The sequence below is a fragment of the Agelaius tricolor genome, unplaced genomic scaffold (genome assembly GCF_023055355.1).
Source record: "Agelaius tricolor isolate 1412-34295 unplaced genomic scaffold, bAgeTri1.0.p SCAF_2, whole genome shotgun sequence".
NCBI lineage: Eukaryota > Metazoa > Chordata > Aves > Passeriformes > Icteridae > Agelaius > Agelaius tricolor.
In genome coordinates this window covers 4,870,323-4,892,916 of record NW_027269262.1, presented here as the reverse complement: position 1 = coordinate 4,892,916, position 22,594 = coordinate 4,870,323, and the positions used below count along the sequence as shown (strand labels likewise).

Below are 22,594 nucleotides of genomic sequence, written 5' to 3'. Positions count from 1 at the left end.
GACATGAGCTTGGCCCTGACAGGCCAAGGAAACAAAACACCATCACTTTGGGTAAACAATCTCCATATTGCATTCTACTTTGGCACAACACAGAGGAGCAAATGAGATAAGAATTGTTTTGATCATTCTCTTCTCTGCTTCTCTCACTGCTTCTCTCAGGTTCAGAGAATGTGAATCTCACAAACCCCCACCTGGCTATACCCTCCTTTCAGGAAGCTGTAGAGAGCAATAAGGTCTCCCCTGAGCCTCCTTTTCTCCAGGCTAAACAGCCCCAGCTCCCTCAGCCACTCCTCACCAGGCTTGTGCTCCAGACCCTTCCCCAGCTCCGTTTCCATTCTCTGGACATGCTCCAGCCCCTCAATGCCTTTCTTGTGATGAGGGTCCCAAAACTGAACACAGCACTCAAGGTGTGGCCTCAACAGTGCCGAGTACAGAGGGACAATCACTGTCCTACTCCTGCCGGCCACACCATTGCTGATACAGGTCAGGGTGCCATTGGCCTTTTGGCCACCTGGGCACTGCTGGCTGATTTCAGCCCCTCTTCCCCCAGCCTGGAGCACTGCCTGGGGTGTTGTGACCCAAGTGCTGCACCTGGCCCTGAGTCTTGTTGAACCTCACACTACTGTGCTGCAGCACACCATTCAAGGGTGCTGTATGCCATGACAGACCAGAGGAAGTGGAAGCTGATCTTGCAGAGCTGAGTTTCCAACTCAGAATATATTCAACAGAATGGTGTCACCCTTCCTGTGGGATTGTTTGGTCACTTTACCTGGGCCAGTCTCCTCTCTCCCCAACCTTGGCCAGTACTTTCATATTGCCACCACCCCCTATCTTGGCCACCAAGGTAGGAACTTCCAGACAATAGAGCTCCAGCTGTGGACAGACCTGGACAGGAATGTAACACCAGAGGGAACCTTCAGCTGCTAATGCTTCCATGCTTCCATTGTGGATACCCTGGATGGAATTCTGTTGCTAGGGGAACCTCCGGCTGGTTGTACTCCACAGGTAAAGGGCCCAGACAGCTATCCAGTGCTGTGCCAGCTGGATAGGATGAATGTCAGGAGTGGTAAAACATAAAAAGATGGAGCAGAAGAAACTTGGCTCTTTCTCTGAGGATCCCTATGAATATCAGTAGCCATTTTCCATAATTTCAATGGAAATTTGGAAATTTACATGGACTACTACTAGCTTTGACTATATTTGCAGGGTTGTTCATCAAGTGGGGGAACAGAGGCCACTGTGAACCCTGTAGGAAGTACAGTAGGAAGGACACAAAAAGAGAACTCTATAGCCATGATGCATCGTTTCAACCTGCTGAAACTAACATACCAGCTTTAGTTAGGTGGACAGGCCACCTTATTGAAAAGGAATATTAAAATTTCGTTCAATAAACAGGCTGGAATTTCAAGGTCAGAGTTGAAATCTTAGTTTCCTGTTGCTATCCATTCCAGAGAAGTGTAGTTGATTTTTTGGAGTAATTGGATTTTTTTTCCACAAATTAATCTTAGTCACACTGTAATTAATAATACTAATAATTAATAAAATAAATACGTAATTATAGTATTCAAATTTGAGGGAGTTTAATACTTTATGTATCCATACATGCCCACACCACACAAAAAACATTTTTTAATTCAGTTAACACAGTTCATAAAGTTAATATGAGCCCTCTCGTGGCCAGGCCCACTTATTGTGTGATTCTAGGGATGCAATGACATGTAATGGAAATGTGCTGTTTTTCATTTCTTATCCCAGTTTAAAGCCTGGAATAAACCTCTTTCAAAAATAAAGAGAAATCTAAAATTGTTCCTATTTCACAGATTCTGTCCAGCAATATCTTTTCTCTAAGACCACCTCACAAAACTTCACACAGACCATGTGAAGTCACACCTGACAGTTCTATGCTTGTTGCACCTCATACAATTGTCCCAAATCACTAACAGCATATCTGACAAACTTTTGTATCCTGAAAAATCTGAAGAATATATATTTTAAATAAATCACAGTAAGACTCTCCACTGACACTATTGTGTCTTCCATGAGAAAGACAGATCCCACACTCTATAGGTGACCTGGATCTCCAAGAGGCTCACACTGGGTTCTTGGAATTTGTCAGTCAGCCTGTCATGGGAAGCCCAGCTGAGTCCTCAACTCATCTTCCTTCACGGAGTTGTGCTCTCTCTGTGAACACTCCACTAAAGCTTCTTCCTCTGTGCTATAGCTCATAGCACAGGCTGCCTGAAAATACATGCTTTACATTCTTTTTATCATTCTTTCTACCTTCTTGAATGGGCATAAAGGGTTTGTGATAATCTAACCCCACAAAAACCAATAATAACTTTGGACTTACTGGCACCCTAACACCCTTTGGCTTCTAAGCAAAAATTGAGAGAAAAAATGGTTCAGAATAAGACAGTATGTTTGAATACATTCCAGTTATCAGAAGCAAGAGTCATGAGGCCCCACTAATACAAAAAAAAACTCTGAAGGTAAAGAGAAATTTCTAGCTTAGATATCTGTCACTGATATACCAAGGTAATCATTTTGCAGTACTGACGAGGAAAGTGTGTCAAAAACTGTTTATGAATCAATAAAAACTCAATAAACAGTTCCTAGCACATGAAAAAAAAAATCAATATAATGATTTCTTTTATTTTTATGCTGAGGAATTCTTTCCTTCTTGGATAAAGCACTTTCTATACAGTCAGCTGAACACTATGTTTCCCATATTTCCTTATCGAGTCACTGCCACCATCACAATATATGTCTAGCCCTGTTTTGGAAACTGGGAATTGTCTGTTTGTATTTCAAATGGATGAGGAAGGATAAAAAGCTTTGAACATGTCTCAGGCATGTTGGCCCACACTACTTCACCAAAAGAAGTCCTCCAAGTTCAAAAGTGTCTGCCAAGGCTGCATACATGACATTTGCTGTTTCAGTTCCTATGGGAGAGTGAAGATAAGATCCTTACGGGTAAGGAATAATATTAGACAATCTCTAGCCAAAGATTTCAGAGAATGCTTTAGCCTTTACTTTTTGGAAGTACTGAAAATGGCCCTGATCCAGTAAAGCTCTAAAGAACATAATTTAAGCGCTTTGCTAGATTAGAACTGTAGCATGCAATGGAAGAGAACACAAATATCTGACTATTACAAACACTGAAAAAGGGAACATACAAGCACAGTTGAAGTTTACTGCTACAGTCAGTTTTTCCTATGGCAAATCCCATGTTCCTATGGATCTGCTCCCTTTCCCATAAGAAAAATTAATGGCAAACTGCCAGGGTATGGACCTAGTCTTTAACATAATCCCCCTGTGCTACTGAGTCTCTCTCTACAAATTTTCTTTTTAATGCTTTTAGTGATATTCTGTGCCCAATCATATTTTGCCTTATGCATCTACACATACAACACCAGATAAAGTTAATCTGCAGATATGCCACAGGTGACGAGCTGTAGATCAGGAATGCTGAAGCAACAGAGACACCAGGATGAGCTCTGTGCAGAGCCAATTCAGGTCTGATTGAGTTCATTAGCTAAGGCTGCAGCCCAGACCATGGCAAGATGTCACATCCATACAAGTACTTTCATGTATCACAGAATATGAATGCATCTTGTAGATCTTGCCCAATTATCCCTATGCTGTGCTCCCAGGACAGTTAGGTAGCAAAGTCCAGATGGATTTGAGAGGCCTTGGGATGGAGTTAGGTCTATTAACCCCAGACTGAACTCAGTCTGGGCTTTGGTGGGCACGGCACAAACCCAGCCCGGATGCAGGACTGCTGCTGAGCCCATCCCTGTGCACTGTGAAGCAGAGCACACAGGCTCTGTGCTCAGGCTGACTCAGTACCTCCTGCTCAGCACCAGGCAGCATCAGCCTCTGTCTGGACACCTGCTGCGCTGGGCTCCTCAGCACTCCTGATAACAGGAGCGCAGCATGGACACACCCAAACAGGCATGGATCTGGTTCAGCAAGGCTTAACACATCATTTCCATAGGGGTGGAATGCTGCTGGAGTGTGTCCAGGTGCACACACAGTGCTAGGTGTTCAGAGCCACTCTGGGTCCTGAGGAACTGCTGATCAGACACCCTTGCAACAGAGTCCTTAGCTCGCATCAGAGTTTCCACAGGGCTCCCCTCCCCAGCATCACTTAGAGGAGTTTGCCCTGCCTCCTTTGTACAACACCCAGCTTTTCCATCTGTCCTGAATCTAAGTGCAGCTCTCCAGGAAAACACTTTACAGAAAGGCAGGATGCAAACACGTGAAGGACTGAACCTGAGACACAACAGCATCACAATACTGTTGCAAAAGAAACCCCCAAACCAGCGTAAGTTATCCACATAAATCAGAATGGATACGCAGTGATTGCATTATACAGAGACCATCTTTATAACAAGATGCCAGCATACCAGCCTGGCTCTTTTGCATCTAAAGCTTTTGGTTACAATGAGTTATAATTCGTTATAACAATGGTAATAAATTAAAAGCACAAAGGGGCAATTACAATCACATTAAAACATTCTGTAATTTTGGAAAATTAATGTTTCACTAAGCCTTCATTTTTACAGATAAATTGAGTCAGAACTGTGCTGTTCCTACACTGTGCTAACTAGTATCAATGTTAAGCTTTTTGGAACCATATGGAAAGCTATCAATTTTTTCTTAAGTAGGATTCTCATCACTTTGTTTAATATCACTACAAATTACACAGGCTAATATTTACAGATGGTTTCCTGTAGGAACTGTGAATCAACAAACTCCAAGGCAATAGGTAGTAACTATTCATTCTCAAAGGAAGTAGTGCGAGCTACCTGCCAGAGAGTTGTATAGAAAACCTGGGAAGCTCTCTCACTTCCAATCCTTCGTTTGACTCAGGGCCCCTTTGGGACTTTGGAAAGTCACACGGGGCAAATCTGCAGCAGTATCAAACTGTAGCATGAGAAGTTCCTGAATCAAGTTTAAAAAAAAAAAGTATAGATATATAAAATCACATTAGTAGCTTCAAAAGTCACAAATTTAACATTCCTCTGTAGGTTTGTTTTATTTGTCTCCTGATGCTTCTGCTGCAACTTTTAGTGAACTCAGACTTCAAAAATTTTCTTAGTGAACACAAAGCATAGAAGCATATCTATTAAGTCAATAAAACAAGGTATTTGCAAAGTTTGACATCAGCCCTAGCTCTTTCACAGAGATATTGAGCATTTTAAGTTTTTCAGGTGAGCTGAGAAAGACTACAGCATTTAAGCTTTCAAAACAGTCTATCAAGATTTTCACGTACTGGACCACAATACTGGGGTAAAAAATGTTTCACTCTTGGGCAGCTAAAGAGAAAACATTTTCCAGAAGTACTCAGCACACGGCAGTCCCGTTTCCATGCAATCCTTCTCCCACCGTCTCAAAAACTGGATCACACAACTCCAGGCTTGCGGAGAGGAGCGTCAGAACGAAAAATCGGACCAGAAGTCCGCATGGGACGGGTTGTAGGAATCTATTTTCTTCAGCTGTGGGGGGGAAAAGGAAAGCACCTAGGGAGAATACAGTAGAAATCAGCAAAACCAGTAATTATATATATGTGCGTGTGTGTATATATATATATATATTTGTGTGTGTGTATATTTGTGTGTGTATGTATGTAAGTGTGTGTATATATATAAAATGTATATTGTATATGTATACATGTATATATGTGTATATATTTATGCATATGTATATGTATATGTATATATGTATGTATGTATGTATGTATGTATATGGTGAATGTGGAATTTTTTAGACCACCCAAGCTTCCCGAGACCCGGGGGTGCCTCTGGTCCCGCAGCATTCCCCATCGCGTAGGGCACGGGTAAAATACCTGCGGGGGGAGTTGGCGGGGGTGTACAGGGCTGCCCGGGAAGGGGACGGGAAGAGCGGGGACGCGCGGCGCGGCGGGGACGCGCCGGGCGCGCTCCCGGGGCGGGCGGGCGGGCAGCTGGAAGTCATTGCCCGCGGATCGGCGTCCGCGTTGCCGCGGCGACCGCCCCGGCGGCGCCAGCCGGGCCGCAGTGTGAATGGGTGATGTCACGGGCCCGGCGCCGGCCAGTCTGGGCCGCCCGGGCCAAGGCAGCGGCCGGGGAGGGGCGGAGGGAGCCGGGGGCTGGGAGCGGGAGCGCCGGGAGTCGCCCCCCCCCAGCCCGCAGCGCCCTGCGCCTCTTCCACGCGTGGGGCGGGAGCGCTGCCGCATCCCCGCGGGTGTTCCCGCCGCTTCCCCGCGCCGCTCCCGCTCGTCCCCCGCTGGCCGTGGGGGCCGGGTGTTGCGCTCGGTCCTTGCCAGCTCCCCATTGTTTGAATGGAGATGTCTCTGTTTCCATCCTCAATTCATTTGCAGGCACTTTAGAAAAGTTCTTTCCTGCAGGAATGAGGGGCTTTTCACTGCGCTCCAGCAAGGTTTACAATCCCTGCCAACGCTCACAAACTTGCCACATTCAGCCTCGAAGTTTCCCACTGCTTTCAGCAGCAAGATTCCCACACTGCAGAATACCCGATTATATTGATAATTTGGCCCGTTTCAATAAAATAGCTCCTCAAATTTGCAGTGGAAGTTTATTTCACGTGTGAAATTCTTCATTACTTTCTTACTGCAGTTCTTCACGAGAGGATATGTTCTTAATGGCGTGTCTTAGGCCCACGGTGGGAAAATATGATTGTTCCTTAATGTAAGTTGTTTACATAGATCTGCTCTTTACATTAGTTTCAGAGAGTTCAGGACAAAGACTCCTCAGGAAAAGCCAGCGTAGCTCTTTTTGTGACGCAGCAGGAGATGCAGGTTGGGTTTAAACATAAATTTCTCTCCTTAGAGACATTAAACTATTGCAGAGTGCAGGTTTGTTTCTTTTTTTTTTTTCAGGGAATGGAATGGCCCCTCGACCATCAGTCTGAAACTACAGCTCCTCCATATTTTACCTAGTCTTCATCACACAGCACCTCTAGCTGTGGGCCTCAGAGCCCGCATGCATAGGAGCTGTCCCAGGCTGTGCAGAAGGAGATGTGACATCAGGTACCCCTATCAGTACAATCTTAGAGCAACTCAAGTTACAGCTTTGTGTTTTGCTTCGCTTGGCTTTTACTGAGGAGCCGTTTGAGGCCAGGCAGGTGGGACACTTGCAATGCTTTTCGTTGAAATTCTGCTTGTTTTAATTCTCCCATTAATAAACTGGTTTCTGCATAAGTTCTGAGAGAACAAAAGGAGGTTGACTCCAAACCTTTAGGAATTATAACAACCGTTTGCAGCCATACAGAAGCCTCGAAAGGCAGCAGAAACCGTAGCTTAAATGTCACCTGTCAGCTTGCAGACCCCTTATCTGAACCTTGTCGCAGCAAAGGCTCAGCCACCCGAAGGAGCAAGAGTGGCGGCAGGAGAGGGGACACTGGGAGCGGCAGCGTCTCCACAGGCCAGCAGGGAGGATGGGGAGGGGACCCGTGTGCCCCACCAGCAGCTCAGTCCTCACAGTGACAATGGATTTTTACACCGATTCAAGCAGCACATTCGGTCTGCAGGCGAGGTGAAAGCTGATGCCCTGCAAAGTCAGGATGCAAAGGGACCTTGCAGTCAGTGCAGCATATCAGGACCAATGGCTTCATTCACGGGTGTGCAGCTGGGCATTGGGACAGGCAGGTACGAAGGACTCATGTGCAAACACCAGTTTATCAGAGGTTACTCAGTGCACACACATTGCAGGGTCAAACACTCGTCTTTAGTTTGCTGGACACCTTGAAAATTGGTGGGTGGCAAGTAAGCTGAGTTTATGTAAATATGATTTTAGTGTGAGGCTCAAGTTAATTCTTTCTGATTTTAACTGCTTGATATGATATTTAAATCTTAAATGACCAGTAACCTTCAAAATCTTATTGGGATTTTAACGCTGAATGTTTTTGATGACTGCTTAAGGGAAATTAATCTGACGACAATCATTGACAGTCAGCCATTTCCATCAGGTAACTTTGCAGTAAAGGAAAAAAATTCCAGCTGGTGGGGGAAGGGGGAGAGTGTCCTGAGAAACTCACTCCTGTGCTCCCATTGATCATCACCTGCACCGGACTTCATACAGCAGTTTAATCCTATTCTCTCCCTGAAAGGTTTCAAGCCTCTGCAAGATCCTGACTGCTAGGGAACAAAGACTGGTATGTGGTTCCCTCAGAGGTCAGTCATTAACCTGCCCCAACAACAGTTTTAGGAAGATCAAGGCAATGAAGAAAAACTAAGAAAAAGCACTTTCACTTTGGAATGAATTGTTCAAAATGCCCTTATGCATTCGGTTTTATTCCCTTTCAACTCCACAGTTCTTAGTTCCTGCACGTATTTATTTCTCATCAGGAATAATGGCAAGATTTGCTCTCCCAGAGATTTGACCTTAAGTTTATTTTAGCCCCAACACTATAGATCATTCTATCAATTATGAATGTACCCATGTGTACAGAGGAACTGGTAAGCCAGCTCAGTAATGCTACCTTGTTCTGAAGACTTACCTTATAAATAAATTAGGGACATATCTTTATGAAATACCAGAAAGAAATAGAAGATAAAGAAAATGAGAAAAGAAAAGAAAAAAGAAAAGAGAAGAGAAAAGAAAAGAAAAGAAAAGAAAAGAAAAGAAAAGAAAAGAAAAGAAAAGAAAAGAAAAAAGATGGAAGAAAACCAAAATCTAAAAAGCCACATTTTTCTAAAGATAGGACTGAAGCTAATATCAAAATTGGTTTGTCTGTGATTTGTATTTTCTGTGCCTGCATGTCTGTATGTGAGACAATATACTGGACTTGCAGTAGCCAGACTCTCAGTGAGACATTTATTTCCATAAGTTATTGATGACCCTTTACCTCACAAGTGACAGGCCAAAGTAGAGCCACGAGCAACTTCTGAGAGGTCATCAATAACAACTGAAAATAAATGTTTTATCCAGTCCCAGCCCATTGTGTGTCCTCTTTATGCAATGCCAGTTAAGTTTCATTTGGTGTAGTTTTCTGTGGGTTGTAACTACCTCAGCTCCTGTCTGAAGCAATGTGGAAGGAGGGACACACACACACACACACACACACACACACACACACACACACATCCCCATTTGGTTGCTCACATGCTTGGTGGAGTACCTTTTGTGAGATGCAGAGGTAAAAGCAAGCATCTCTCAACACATGAGGATGAAACAGTACCCTGAAGAGTGAAAGGAGAGACTGCCACCTTACTAAAACATTAAACACCATAGAGGATCCTGATGCTGCAAGTGCAAGACAGTCCAGGAGAAAGAAGATACAGAGGGGACAAAAAAAAGAAGCTGAGATGCAAGGTTGTAAATAAATCATACCTCATGCTAATATTACAAATACAGAATATTCTATTAATGTATTTCTAATAATAATTCATACCATACTGCAAGAAAGACTGATGTATTGTGTGTGTTGTCCCTGAGGGCAAAAGAAAACTCTTTTTGTCTATAAGGAATGTCTTACTCCCAGTGGAAAAAGACAGCAATGGACATGGGGTACAACACCATGGGGACATAAAATGTACTTTGAATAATCATCATCACTTACCAAAATGTCTTTTAATTAAACATTTGTGCTTAACATTTCCATTTTTCTTACTCTTTTGCATATGCATTTTCACGTTTTACAAAATATCATTTTGAGAGCCAGTCCTCAGGCGCTCAGTGTTCAGCAATTATTTCAAGAGGCTGGTCTCAAATAAGCTAATGACTTTGCATCCAGTTTTGAAACTTCTGCTCACTTGAGCAGTCCCTATATCCATATCCTAACTCAGGCAAATAAGCTCATTAACTTCAAGAAAAACTTTCTATATAAGCAAGGATTTGTGCTGCTTTTCAAGTCAATTTCTCCATTGAGGTAAATTAAGAGATTTGCTTGAATAAAATTTTATCAGTTCTTTAAAGTGTTGAAAGAGCACGTTAGTGGAGCAAAAATTACCAAAATAAATGTCATTAACACTTCAAGATAAATATGTAGAAACATACTGGTATCGAGGACAACTTGAAATAGTTACTTAGCATAAGCTGTGTGATTACCCAAAATATTCTCATATATGCACATCATTTAGCTTAAAGAAAACAAAGTGAAACTATAAGAAATTTGCATGCTGAAGCATTTTGAACAGCAATTTTAAATATGTCTTTAAAATAATTTTGCTTAGTTTGTCCCCTGTACAAGAAGCAAAACCATGAAGAATTACTATACAATTACTCCTAAATGGAAAATAGCATTCATTCCCATTTCTTCTAAGAGAAAATTAGTAAGTCATAGAATATATTTAACTGTGAAGAATTGCACTTCATGGATCACTGTCCAATATTCTCCCTACATCCATCTTTCTTTTTCCTGCATCTCCAGCCATTTGCAGTCTGCAATGTATGTCTTGATTTAAATTCACAGTGCTACACAGTGGTTTTTGTTTGACAATCCTGTTTTCCTAATAAATATATAAGGTCACTTTAACATATACTATTGATGAGATTAAACTCATGATGTTACCCTGTCTGCCTCTAAAGGAGACATTACCTGTCAATGGTTTTTTCATGGTCTCTAAACATGAAATCCTGCAAAGAGCAGTTTCTGTCAACAAAAGCTGAGGTCTCTTGTTTTCTTAAGTGACGACTTTCTCAGAAGCCATGCAGGCTACAAAGAATGATCACAGAAAGCAGCCTGCTACAAAATAATGCAAAACTCACCTTTTGAGCAGATTGCTTTTTTCAAACACACACAAGTGCATCAGAAAATTTAACTGGTGCTATCATCCTATAACTAATTTCCTGCTATTCTAGCATTTCGTCTGCAAGATGAAATAAAAGAATGAGGAAGAGCCTTTGTTACTAAGGCCTTGGTAGAGCCTCACGTGTTATGGCAACAGGAACTCTATAGTGGGTAAATAAATAGATAATAAGATTACAAAGATTTCAGCAGGTATGGGAAGTACATGGTGTGGCTCATAAATAGCTGCAGTCAGGGGATTTGAAGATGCATTGAAAAGCTTCTCCTCCACAAACACAACCACCAGACTTGAATTTCTAGTCCTTTCTAACTTCTGTTCCCAGTGGTGTCACCAATTTGACTTGAACCAAATCCAGCAAACACCATTTTCTATAGTGCCTACATATTTGCCAGGCTGTCACTAGCATGAAACAAAATGCAGAACTGGAAATGAGTATTTGGCAAGCAGGTTATGTCTGAAGGTGACACTGGCCCATAGAAGTACTTTGAGAACCAACTGACTGCAGTCACAGAACACATCAATGCATTTACATCCACACAGAGGAAGCAAAGGTCTCTCCATCTACCTTGGATGTCCTTGCCCTCTGGGAAAGATTGTCTTCATGGTCAGGGAAAAAGAGGTGATTTCTTCTTTAAATTTTAAAATTTAAAACATTTATTTTAAAGATTAAAAAAAAAAAAAAACCTCTGAGGATTTTGAAGAATTCCTTAAAACACTCACGGAGAACAAATAATGAGCATGTTAGTATTAGCTTTCAAAATGTAAAATGTTGTATTAGTGCAAAATATTGCTATTGAGGGTTTTCTTGTGGCATGAACTTAGACTGCTTTTGCTGATGAAGCTCTTCAGGTCCCCTGAAAATAAATACCAATATCATTGGTGTAGTGCTAACATATGCAGATGAGCATGTACACATCTAGATACTTATTTAATTTAGGTCGATTTGCCAATTGTCCCTGTAGGCTGCATTATTTGTGTGATTATAGACCTCTTAATGGAAACTCATAACAAACACAAAAATAGCATGAGGTGGTATCATACCATTGGTTTTCAGGCAGATTTGCTGAGGATTTCTGTCTACAAACAAAAGGTATGACATTGCACATAAATCTGATCTAAATCTACACAAAATAAAATTAAAGTTAAGACTCTAAATTCAATCTGTTACTATGTAACTCAGTTTAATAGAGTGTTCCTCAGGAAGCTGCTCCAAATACTCCTGAATTATTTCCCCTTCCCCAGAATAAGCATCTTGATTGCTTATATTTGGACCACACTGCAGAAGGTTGTCAACATGAGTTATCTTTCTTGCCACAAGCTTGCTTTAGTCAATGCAGAAATCTGACATTACCTAACAAACCCAGTGTTTCTGGTCACCTGAACAAAGCAACCTTCTTAAATGACATTAGCCTTCAGCTGACATACAACCACCAGCAAATGCCAGGGCGCCTGTCAGTGACATACCAATGTTTTATGCTGCTGCAGACTCTCAAAGGGACAAGGTGGCTTTGAACAAATTCCCACAACACAGCCATGCTGGAGACAGCCCAGCAAAAAACCCTTGTAGACATGAAGCTCATCACAGTATTTCTTTGGTTCTCTCCACTAACTGAGGTAAAATATTTCCTTATGCATTTATTTCCACATTTGTGTAAAAAAATGCGTACTTGACCATCAAGCCATGGAGAGGGGCTTTTTAAATTCTGTTCCTCATCTCTCTGTAATGTCTGTTTTTATGTGACTTGTAGCATACAAACCTGAAGGGAAGAATAAAGTAGTGGGCAGGAGTATGCTCCAGTCATAAGAAGGGTGCTCTAACCTGGGGAACTACATGAACATGCAAGAAAAAGAAACCAATTCTCTTTTGTCTGTGAATAGCTATTGTGAGCAATCAACAACCATTTTTCTTTTTATTTTATATTAAACTTCATGCAAGGGGGCACTGAGAAATTGAAGGTCTTGAGAATCTTTTAGGTTTTCTTATTGAGAAGAAATTTCTGTAATGAACACAACCAGAAAATGAGAACCCCCCCCCCCCCCCGCCATTTAGTAAAGTGTATGAGTTGTATTTAAAATCTGAGTTTGAGGAATATAAGGACAACAGTACTGAAGATGGCTGGTGTTATTTGGGGAAAAGGCTTTGTTAAGTGAAGTTCTGGTGATCAAGAGCTTTGGTGATGAATTATTCGTGGTGAGGAGTGGTACCAGAAGGCGGATGGATTTCTGTCCACTGGTACACTCTGCAGAGTGAGGTGACTTCTCTGTACTCCCTGAATGCCCAATGGATCTTCCCTGACCTATTTGGAGGATCCATGGGGCATCACTGCAAAGGAGCCTGCAGTCTCACCTCCAATCTGTTGCCCAAAGGGACACACAGACATGTAGGAATAATAATCCAGTAAAAGATTTACACAGTCTTTCCTCCATCTCACTCCCCCGCCCAATTTTTCATTTCATATCACTATCCCCTGTTGCCAAGAGGAGTTTATCTATGGTGTTGGATAAGGGAGCACTAAACACATTATACTGCTATTTTAAATGACATCACAACTAACTAGATATTTTAATTGAAGGTAAATAACCAACATTATTGCCTTTTGAATGATAGCAATAGCTGAGAGTAATGGCACCACTGAGGAATCAATTGCTATTTCCCTCATAAACCATAAACCATTCAGAGATTTATAATGCTTTTTTAATGATCAGCCCTTCTAGGTGTTGAGCAGCTCCTCCAAGATCCTGAGTTTCTGGCTGCTTGCTGAAGTCACCAGGAATGGGGAGCAGGGGGTCTCAGTATCTCATGTATCTTTATGCCCACCAGGATGGAACTTGTCACACCAGTTACCAGCCTCCAGCAAAGGAAAGCTTGGGGTTTTACTGCACTGCTCTGACACTGTGTGCCCCAAGCTTAAAAACGAGGACACTTGACTGAACCACTGTTTCATAACCTGCTTAAGAATAAAAATGCATTCAGCATTTGTGTGCATTTCATGCCCTCTTAAGGTAGGTATAGCAAGTAACCTTGTGTAAGTAACCACGTTGATTGCTTGCTTCCCTTTGCATACCTTAATGTGTTCCCTTCAAATTTTATCTGTCCAGAGACTATTTTAACTAATGTGTTGGTTCAGTGGCATCATATCATGCACAAACATCTGTGGATCCAGAGTGCTGTCAGAGGAAATGCCACACATTCTGAGTTTGGATGGACTGTCCCCCTTCCCTGGCGCCATGGCGCAAGAAAGAGCATCAATGTCTCAGGTTTATTTTTTCACCTGGAGTCAATGGCATGTTCATATACTCATACTTGTGCTGACAAATTCAGAATACATTATTCATTCTTGTTAAATTCAATGGGTTTATCCTCATGACACAAGGGCATACAAGGCCAGTCATTACATTTTCATTTTCAACTTGTTTTACTTTGGGTTTGAATCAAAAGTGACTTTTCTAATCTTCAGAGAACACCTATGATGTGGTCTGAACTCATTGATTCTCTTTTAATAGACCAAACTGGTCCAATCAAGCATTATTAAGGATCTTGGGCTAATATTGCAAGAGTTTCTTAAAATGGAAATGAATCTTGACTCTGGATGTGGGAAGAGAGCACAGAAAAACCCAGCCAAGACAGATAAACCCCTTCAGCCAGCCAGAAAGGGACCAGATGTTTAAAAATGCATAGAATTTATTTAAAAATCCAAATTTAGTCTGGTGAAAAACAGAAGTGTTAATCCCTATATACTCACGTCATGAAAAATATTGCTATTAGTAGGATAAAAGCATGAACAATAGCCACTGTTCCTCCTTCTTGTGTACAAGCCACTTTAGGGATGAAGAGTTTTACTGTGCCCACCTAAATGGATAACATTCTGGGTTCTCCAATCTGTTTCTAAAGCAATTTACTCACCACATCCACCCTAAATTTTGAAAAAAGCAGCCAACCTAACCTGGTCCCACTTAAGTCAATGACAAAACCACCATTGACTTCAAGGAGAGCAAAAGCAGACCTGTTGTTGGCAGGGAATTGGTGCATATTGTTCAGCCAAGCATGTCGGACTAGCATGTATCAGCTTCATGAGTATCAAAGGGAGTTACTAGAGGAAAACCCTGAATATTTATAGGGTAGTTGAAGGGGAGGGCTGTTTTTGCCTCTCCCACAAATCTCTGCTGTGATGCATTAGCTACATGAACACACATAATCCTGTCACAACTTCAGCGCTTGCAGACCCTCAGATTTGCCTTTGTACCCTCTGCGGTGGAAGTAGCCTGATGGAAAAAGAGCTGGTGGGGCATTTCATGGTTCTTCATGAGTTTACAGAAATACTGAGTCATCTTCAGGAACCAGTGTGGTCTCAGTGGATTTGCTGCTCCAGGATGTGTGTTTGTGTGCATTTGTGTGCGTGCACAGAAATAATCTGTCCAAATTAGCTTGGGAGGACTAGAGGGGAACCAGTTACATATTGGGGTTTCCCAGAGATTTCCAGTGAGATCAGAGAAGCTCCCAGAGGGGATTCAGTACAAACAGAACAGCCCAATATTACAGGGTATCTAGTTTCATGCCGATTTTAATTAAATGGCACCAGCAAGATTTGAGCCTGCATTTTCACCATAATTTACAATGGGTTTTTTTTTTTCTGAACAGCATATCAAATCTGTCCATATTGCCAGGACTCCAGAAACAGACAAAGTAACCATACACGCTTTAATGCCTGTGCCTGCAAGGAAACCCAAGGAGTTTCACTGAATAAAACCAATGACTACAACAAAATACGGATCATGCAGCCTATAGGTAATGGAAATACACCTTCTCATCAAAACCTCCTGATGTAGCATACACCTAGACTGAGGTCTAGATTTACACCTCAAAGATTTACACTGCACAAGTGGATTTTAAGCTGAGAGGAGCCTAACTGCCATGGATGGCAGTAGCAGTGTGGGACAAAATAAGGAAAACAAGAGCGTGAGTATTTCTAAGCAGAGCTTCCAAACACGCGTCTTTAAGAGGTGAGAGAGAATGCAAGTGTGCTTCATTATACGCTTCAGATGATCCAGCCTCACCCCTCATTCAAGTTCTGGCTTTGACAGCTTCCCACTGTATCCTTTATATATCACCCGTTGTGACTAAGCTTGGAGGGGACATGTAATCATTAATCACCATTATGGATTCCTTCCCTTCTGGTGGGTTAGACATACAAGCTTAGGGGCAGATCTTTCAGCCTTTGCTCCTTCCTTCAGCCCTTTGCCCCAGCAATCAGCCCTGCTTCACTCACGGACAGCTTGCAGTGCTGTAGGATCGGGCGCCAAGTTTCTTACACCGGCGTCCCATTCAAATACGCAGAGGCTCTTAATCCTTAGCAGGAATTAACAGGAAGTTTCAACACTGCATTATTAAATTAAAAGGTTACAATATGCCACAAGATGACTTAAGCAGGACTCAGGAGTATATGTCTGTTAATTTTAATGCTCTGTCTTGAAGTACAGAACTCTGGACATTTCCAGCATCATATTTAAAACATGGTACATCTACTAATACGTGATCTGGTGCATTAATGGACCAAATTAAGTTACAGGTATGAATTTTACATAAAACGGATTAATATTATATGTCATGGAGGAATTTTAAATACTCCATCTCCATGCATTTTTAATAGTTATGTGCTCTAATTTAATGTTCCCTGGCTTTGCTTTGCTTTAAGTCCCTAAACCCTCCTCCTTCCTTCTCCCCCACACTCCTCAAGTTTTGCTTGGGATTTTCCCTGCCTGTAAACCAGCGTCCCCAAGTCCCTCAAAAAAATGTGTAAAGCTGGAATAAGGCTCCTACACCGAGAGGATAAAAATGCGATTCACCACCGAGGAGATGCCAACCCTCCCGGGAAAGGGAACGGGGGAGGGATGGGGGGCGGGTGCAGCCGCCTTGGTCCAGGTCGGGCGGCGGGGAGCGGCGCCGGTCGCGCGGGGCTGCGCTCCGGACCGCGGGGCCGGCGCCGGGATCCGCTGGGCGGCGGGTCCCGCCCGCATTCCCGCAGTCCTTCCTCGCCGGGACCGCCTCCTCCTCCTCCTCCTTCGCCGCCCCCTCCTCCCCGGGGGGGTCGGCGCGCGCCGCCCGCCCCCCCGCAGCGCCACCGCCCCCCTGCCCCGCCGCCATTGGCCGCCGCCGCGCTCCGGGGGGGCCGCCGCGCCCTGATTGGCTGCGCTCGGCCCCGCGGCGCCCCCCCCGCTCCCGCGCCGCGCTCGCCGGGCCCCGCCGCGGAGCCGCCCGCCCCGCCCGCGCCCCGCGCTATATAGGGGGCGGCGCGGCCAGCGGCGGCAGCAGAGGTGGTTGTGTTCGCGGCCGGGCGTTTGCAGAGCACGGGCTCTTCATTTTAGGAAAAATAATTTTTTTTTCCGGAGCGGGCGGGTTCCCGGTGCCGCTCTTGGCGCGGCTCTGCGAGCGCCTCTGGTTACGTTCCCGGGGCGGCCGCTGTTAACGCCATCGAGGCGCTGCGGCCGCGCTCCGCTCCCGTTGCGGGCGGTGCGTGCGCGGCTTCCCGAGGTCGCAGCGGCGGCAGCAGCAGGCGGCGGTGGTGGAGAGGGAGGTTTCCCTCCCTCCTTGCGGCACCATGAAAGCCGTGAGCCCCGTCCGGCACCCCAGTCGCAAGGCGCAGCCCGGCGTGGCGGGCGGCGGTGGGGGGCACCTGGCTCTGCGGTGCCTGGCCGAGCACAGCGGCTGCAAAGGGAGCCCGCCGTCGGGCGAGGAGCCGGCGGCGCTGTGCCTGCAGTGCGATATGAATGACTGTTACAGCCGGCTGAGGAAGCTGGTGCCCACCATCCCGCCCAACAAGAGGGTCAGCAAAGTGGAGATCCTACAGCACGTCATCGACTACATCCTCGACCTGCAGCTGGCTCTGGAGACGCACCCAGCGCTGCTCCGGCAGCAGCCGCCGCCGCCCGCTCTGCACCCAGGCAGCTGTCCCGCGGGCACCCCCAGGACCCCGCTGACTGCCCTGAACACTGACCCGGTAAGAGGTGCGTGATACCCGAGCGCGGGGAGCGTGGTGCGGAGCAGAGCGGCGTGGCGCGGTGGTCGGCGCTGGCCGCCGTGGGAGCGCCCCGGTGATGTGCCGCCACTCTCGTACCCGTGGCTCTGGCGAGAAGCCGTGGCTCCCGGAGGGGACGGGGCGGACGGGCGCGGGAACGCCCCGGCGGTGCGCGGTGGGTGCCCGCATCCCCTCGGTGCGGGCAGGCAGCCGCACGGTGTGTGCCGTGTAATTACGGCCTCTCGAGGGAGTACCTGTAGCCGGCGTGTTCGCGCACACGAGAACAGGCGCGCTGTTCCTGCACTTCCCAGCCTCCGCGCCGTGCAGCGAGCGTGAGGGGCTGTGGGGGCCGTGCACATGGAACGCAGCGTGCTTTGGAGGGGCGGGAATCGGGGAGCGACTCCCCGGTACGGGACCCACGGTGGCAGCGCGGGAAGCGGGTGCCCCGGCATCCCGGGCTTGCCGCAGCGCTGCGGTGACCCCCTCGGCTCTGTATCCCTGGGGGCTTCCCTGAGCGCTCCCGACGAGGCTATGGCAGTGCCTGGGTGAGCGGAGGAGGAGGGCGTCTGGGCAGTGGGGGGTGTCTCCGTGTCGTTTCTCCCCAGTTGTTAATTTGCTGTGTTTGGTTGCTGTGCAGGCAGGCTCTGTTAACAAGCCGGGGGACAGCATCCTCTGCCGCTGACCGCCGCTCCCCAGGTGAGTGCCGGGCGGGCGCGGGGCCGCGGGCGGGGGCAGCGCAGCGCCCGGGCTCGGTGGGGCCGCTCCGCATCCTGCGGGAAGGAAGCCTGCCGAGGGGGGACCAGAGCCTGGCGAGAAATACTTGCAGGCGGCTTTGGGGTTTTATTTTTAATTACGGGTTGGTTATTTTATTTTCCCTAACTACCGGGTGGTTGGGGTTTCCCCCCTCCCCCCGCGGAGCGCCTCTGGCTGCGGCGTGCAGCTGCGCATCCCTCCCTCCGCCTGGCCCAGCCTGGGAGCTGCGGTTGTTGTTTGACCTGGTTTGTTTTGGGTTGTTGATCAAGCATGTCTTGTGTTTTGTTGGTGGCGCCAGTCGGTCTGGAGCGGAGCGGTTCACACACCCCCTCTATTCATTCCTCTCCCACAGGTGTGCGGCGGCGCCGCGCCGCGCAGAGGCAACGCGGGGGGCGGGCGGCGGCGGGGGGGGCCCGGCCCTGCCCCGCCGCACCGGAGGAAGGAGCCATCCAACCCCCCGAGCAGTTCCCATGCTTCACCCCGGCAGAGCCAAGCCTTTTCACCATTTTGCACGTCCGTAGCGGTCCCCCCCTCCCCAGCTCCCCGTGTCCTTTTCCCCCCTTTCCCCCCTGGTTCCGTCTCTTCTCGTCGTTCCCGGCCAGCTGTGAGCGGCGGCGTGTCCCACGGTGGCAGCGGGAAAAGTTGCGACTCTGCCCCGGGATAGAGGACCGAGCCTAAACCAGACTTTAGAAACCTTGTAACTCTTAAGGGACCGAGCAGCCGAATCTTGAAGCTTTACTAATCTCCCAGAGCATTTGTAGATATATTTGACATCTATTGTTTAAAATAGATGGATTTTATTGGGGCCCAGGGAACTTTCTTATCCCTGCAGGAATGTTACATATTGTATAGACAAATGAGTGACATTTCATACTGTGTATATATAGAGATGTTCTATAAGTGTGAGAAAAGTATATGCTTTAATAGACTACTGTAATTATAAAATATTTTTAATTAAATATTTTTTTGTAAATATTATAACGGTGTGTATGTTTTTTTTAATCTGTGGGAGCTCAAGTACGGAGCTGCTAATATGGAAATATCTTAAATGTTTAGGACTTTTTTTGTCCCCAAATGTCCTATAGACTTGAGAGTTGCAGCTTTAGCTAGTGGTCCTGCATGATTGCATGAGGTGTCTAATTGCAAATAAACTTGTTTGGAGTCCATACAACGTGTTTTCCTCAATCTAGACTAAAAATGTTTGTAAGTGTATTATACATTTTGAGACTACACTTTTGTCATTTAGGCACAGGGATTTTCTGTGCGTTCTATAAAAGTAGCGGTAAGATGTGTTTTTTACTGAGACAAGAAAAATTCTATCTAGTTTTTTTGCATTACGAGGGCAATGCTTTAGATCTCTTATCAGTTTGGTTTGTTTTTTTAAATCTGCTCTTGAATTAGATCAAGAAATTTGTTCGGAAACTTTGTTAGCACCAAAAGGTTTTATCGCAAATTTGTGTTCCTACAGCTTATTAATTGCTTAAAAACTGAAAACTGTTCTCTGCTTGCAGCCAAAGGGCAAACCATTAACAAAAACAGTTGCTGTTTCCTTCATCCAAAGAGTTTTAATAGTGAACTGCAGAAGGGCACATGGGCTAAGTCTTTATGATCAGTGATGTAAATTCATCTGAAAATGAACTTAAGTAGACCAAAAATCGGATAACTGCGTCAAGATTATTTTTCTAGTGCAAAATTACTTACATTTCACTGCAGCTATGTTACAGTTAAAATCCTGTTTAATCTCTGTGATGTGTAACTACTACATGTGAACATTAAACTAGATTTACCTGTCTTTAACCGTGATTCTTCAGCTTATTTCTTCAATCCTCTGAATTTGCACATTGTCCTCACTATTTGTATGTAGCATTTGACGGGTGAATTATTTTCACGGCAAGCTCTTGTACAGTCAGGTGCTGTTGGCTGTAAACTTGTGTCCAGGCTCAGTGAAAGATCCTCATCTTGTGTGATCAGTAGCCTGCACAGTAGTGCAATGGGATAGTCAGAGTGGGAGAATTAAGTAGGATTTAATTGGGTGCTTTGTAAATAGCTAGCCAACTGTGTGTGTAACATGGTCTGTTTGACTAAAAAAGAGGATTTGTTTCAGATTATACAAGTGTCAAAAGTACTATAACCCATGGGAGGACTTCTATTAACTTAAATATTTATAAGGAAATTAACTATGGGAGCCATTAGATATAGACTACAGTGATAGTGTCAACAAGATGAACACTTTCTTTATCAAAATAATTCCGTAAAGATCAAATCAAAAAGTGGCTAACACATCTGCAAACACAAGGCCTCCTGTCACTGCAAATACTTTAAAGGCACAGGCATTTTACAGCCTGAGCAGGGACTTAAGGGATGGGGAGTGGGTCCCTGCATTGTATTTCCCCAGCTCTGCTGGTGCACTTTTAGTCAATTTAATGAGCAAAATACACGTTCTTGTAAAATAAAGTCACAAACCTCTTATCCTGGATTCTCCCAGCTATTTTCATGACAGTAGCAATGCTATCAATAGGATTTTTGCTGCACTTCGGGAATTTTTCCGTTGTGTTAAAAAAGAGAGACTCAACGGCCTTTTTCCAAAGGATTGGTTTAAATTTACATTGATTTTCTTTGTTTATCCTATTAATATTTGTTGTTCTCTGCTTACTTCAGCTTGTACAGCTCAGATTATTTTGTATACAATTTTTCAGTAACATTGGTTCTCAGTACACTCATTTGTTGCTATCCACTGTTGCCAAATTATAGTATTCCATTACATAGGAGAGGAAGCAAGCAAGAGGTGCTGTCCTAAAACATAAAACTATCTTGTAGAGTTTCTAAATATCAAAGCTGACGTATCCTGGGAGAGCTGGTAAACGACTGAGCTGCTCTTCAAGGAAGAACGTACCAAAGCCCAGATTGTTTCAGGTCAGGGCAGTCTCCCGTTAAGTTTAGCAGCTTAAGGGTTTGGGTTTGCTTTTTGGAAAACCTGCGGTGCAACAAGTTAGGACCTTTAGAAAATGAAGTCTTAATAAAGAGCTGTGAAAATTTTTCCTGTTATATGTAGGATTCTTCAGAAATGTGAAAGCCTGCATATAGCACTCAGACTAGATTACAATAGATGCTGGTCTTTACTTATTCCTTATGCTGCATATAAAACTAAAGGAATATCTAATTGCTTGCTTCCTGATGCCTGGGATCAGTACAGTCCTAAGTGCAGCCATAATTATTTTCTGTTTTTCAAAGATTTTAGAGTCTTTCATCATACAGTAATCCCGTATCTTGTTTAAATCATGTTTTCCATATAGCAAAAGGTGTAAATGTTTGAACAAAGGCAAATTAAAAGGACTCTTTCTTCTAATTACTTGAATTTTCTCTTAGTCACAAAAGCATTCCTTAAAAGGAGCTTTTTGATTGCGTGATGAGAGTTGTGGTGAGGCTGCCAGATTAGGAATTAGGATACCAAATTCTGTTCCCAGCTCTGCTACTGAGGCTCTTTTGTGACCTTGAGCAAGTCACCGGCTGTCAAACAAACTTCCAGTTTTCCGCTTGTACCAGTGGCAACATGCACTCATCTTTACAGAAGCTAGGAGATGAAACAGGCAAAATGCATTCCTGTTTTAACACCTTTCTTATGCAGAGCAAGTTTTGGGTAAGAAAGGAAACACGGGGAAAGCTGGGGTGATTACCAGGAGCTTTCCTAAGGAGGAGCTGGTTGGGAAATACATTGCAAGTAAAGGTTGCAAGAACCTCTTCTCATAGAACATTGAAATTGTCAAGAACTAGAAAGCAGTCTCTAGGAGGAATAGATGAGGGAGCCAGGTATTTTCTGTCCCTAACTCGAATGCTGTCTGCAGAGCACAGCGATAGACACTGCTAATGCTGCAGGTCCATTTTAGTGAGCAGCAGCGTGGAGGTCCCGATCCTTGCAGGTGCTGAGGCTCCCCTCTGAAATTTCCAAGTGACAGAAAAGGTTCATTCCACATAAAAGCCAAATGCCAGCTCCTGTGGCATTTTTCCTGCTGTTTCACACGGGAATGGTATTTATTTTCACTTTCCGTAGTGTTCCTTTTATATAGTTGCATTTTCA

General features: G+C 44.7%; 2 protein-coding genes across 4 annotated transcripts; one reads left to right on the top strand and one right to left on the bottom strand.

Annotated features, from left to right (window-relative positions):
• Window positions 1–4,113: 4,113 nt before the first annotated feature.
• On the bottom strand, window positions 4,114–18,276 carry LOC139601793 (basic salivary proline-rich protein 2-like). 2 transcript variants are annotated; one of them, XR_011683022.1, is made up of 2 exons: window positions 18,021–18,276; window positions 4,114–5,525 (listed from the first exon to the last, which is right to left on the bottom strand). XR_011683022.1 is itself a non-coding variant. In XM_071451083.1 (2 exons), the coding sequence occupies exons 1-2, from the start codon at window positions 6,218–6,220 to the stop codon at window positions 5,439–5,441; spliced, it is 456 nt and encodes a 151-aa protein (XP_071307184.1). In that variant the 3' UTR covers window positions 4,114–5,438. The 2 variants fall into 2 exon arrangements, 1 of the variants encoding a protein (XP_071307184.1); XM_071451083.1 differs by lacking the exon at window positions 18,021–18,276 and adding an exon at window positions 5,852–6,220.
• On the top strand, window positions 17,039–20,316 carry ID4 (inhibitor of DNA binding 4). Of its 2 annotated transcripts, none has more exons than XM_071451100.1 (3): window positions 17,039–17,748; window positions 18,404–18,462; window positions 18,872–20,316. In XM_071451100.1, the coding sequence occupies exons 1-2, from the start codon at window positions 17,350–17,352 to the stop codon at window positions 18,446–18,448; spliced, it is 444 nt and encodes a 147-aa protein (XP_071307201.1). In that variant the 5' UTR covers window positions 17,039–17,349; the 3' UTR covers window positions 18,449–18,462; window positions 18,872–20,316. The 2 variants fall into 2 exon arrangements, with proteins under 2 accessions (XP_071307201.1, XP_071307212.1); XM_071451111.1 differs by having other exon boundaries at window positions 17,039–17,755.
• The last annotated feature ends 2,278 nt before the right edge of the window (window positions 20,317–22,594 follow it).

Excerpts from the sequence above, each read along its gene's own strand:
- ID4 (XM_071451100.1), top strand. The coding sequence starts at position 17,350 with ATGAAAGCCGTGAGCCCCGTCCGGCACCCCAGTCGCAAGGCGCAGCCC. Across the intron at positions 17,749-18,403 it reads CTGCCCTGAACACTGACCCG|GCAGGCTCTGTTAACAAGCC; the intron begins GTAAGAGGTGCG and ends GTTGCTGTGCAG.
- LOC139601793 (XM_071451083.1), bottom strand. The coding sequence starts at position 6,220 with ATGCGGCAGCGCTCCCGCCCCACGCGTGGAAGAGGCGCAGGGCGCTGC. Across the intron at positions 5,526-5,851 it reads CCCGCCAACTCCCCCCGCAG|GTGCTTTCCTTTTCCCCCCC; the intron begins GTATTTTACCCG and ends TATTCTCCCTAG.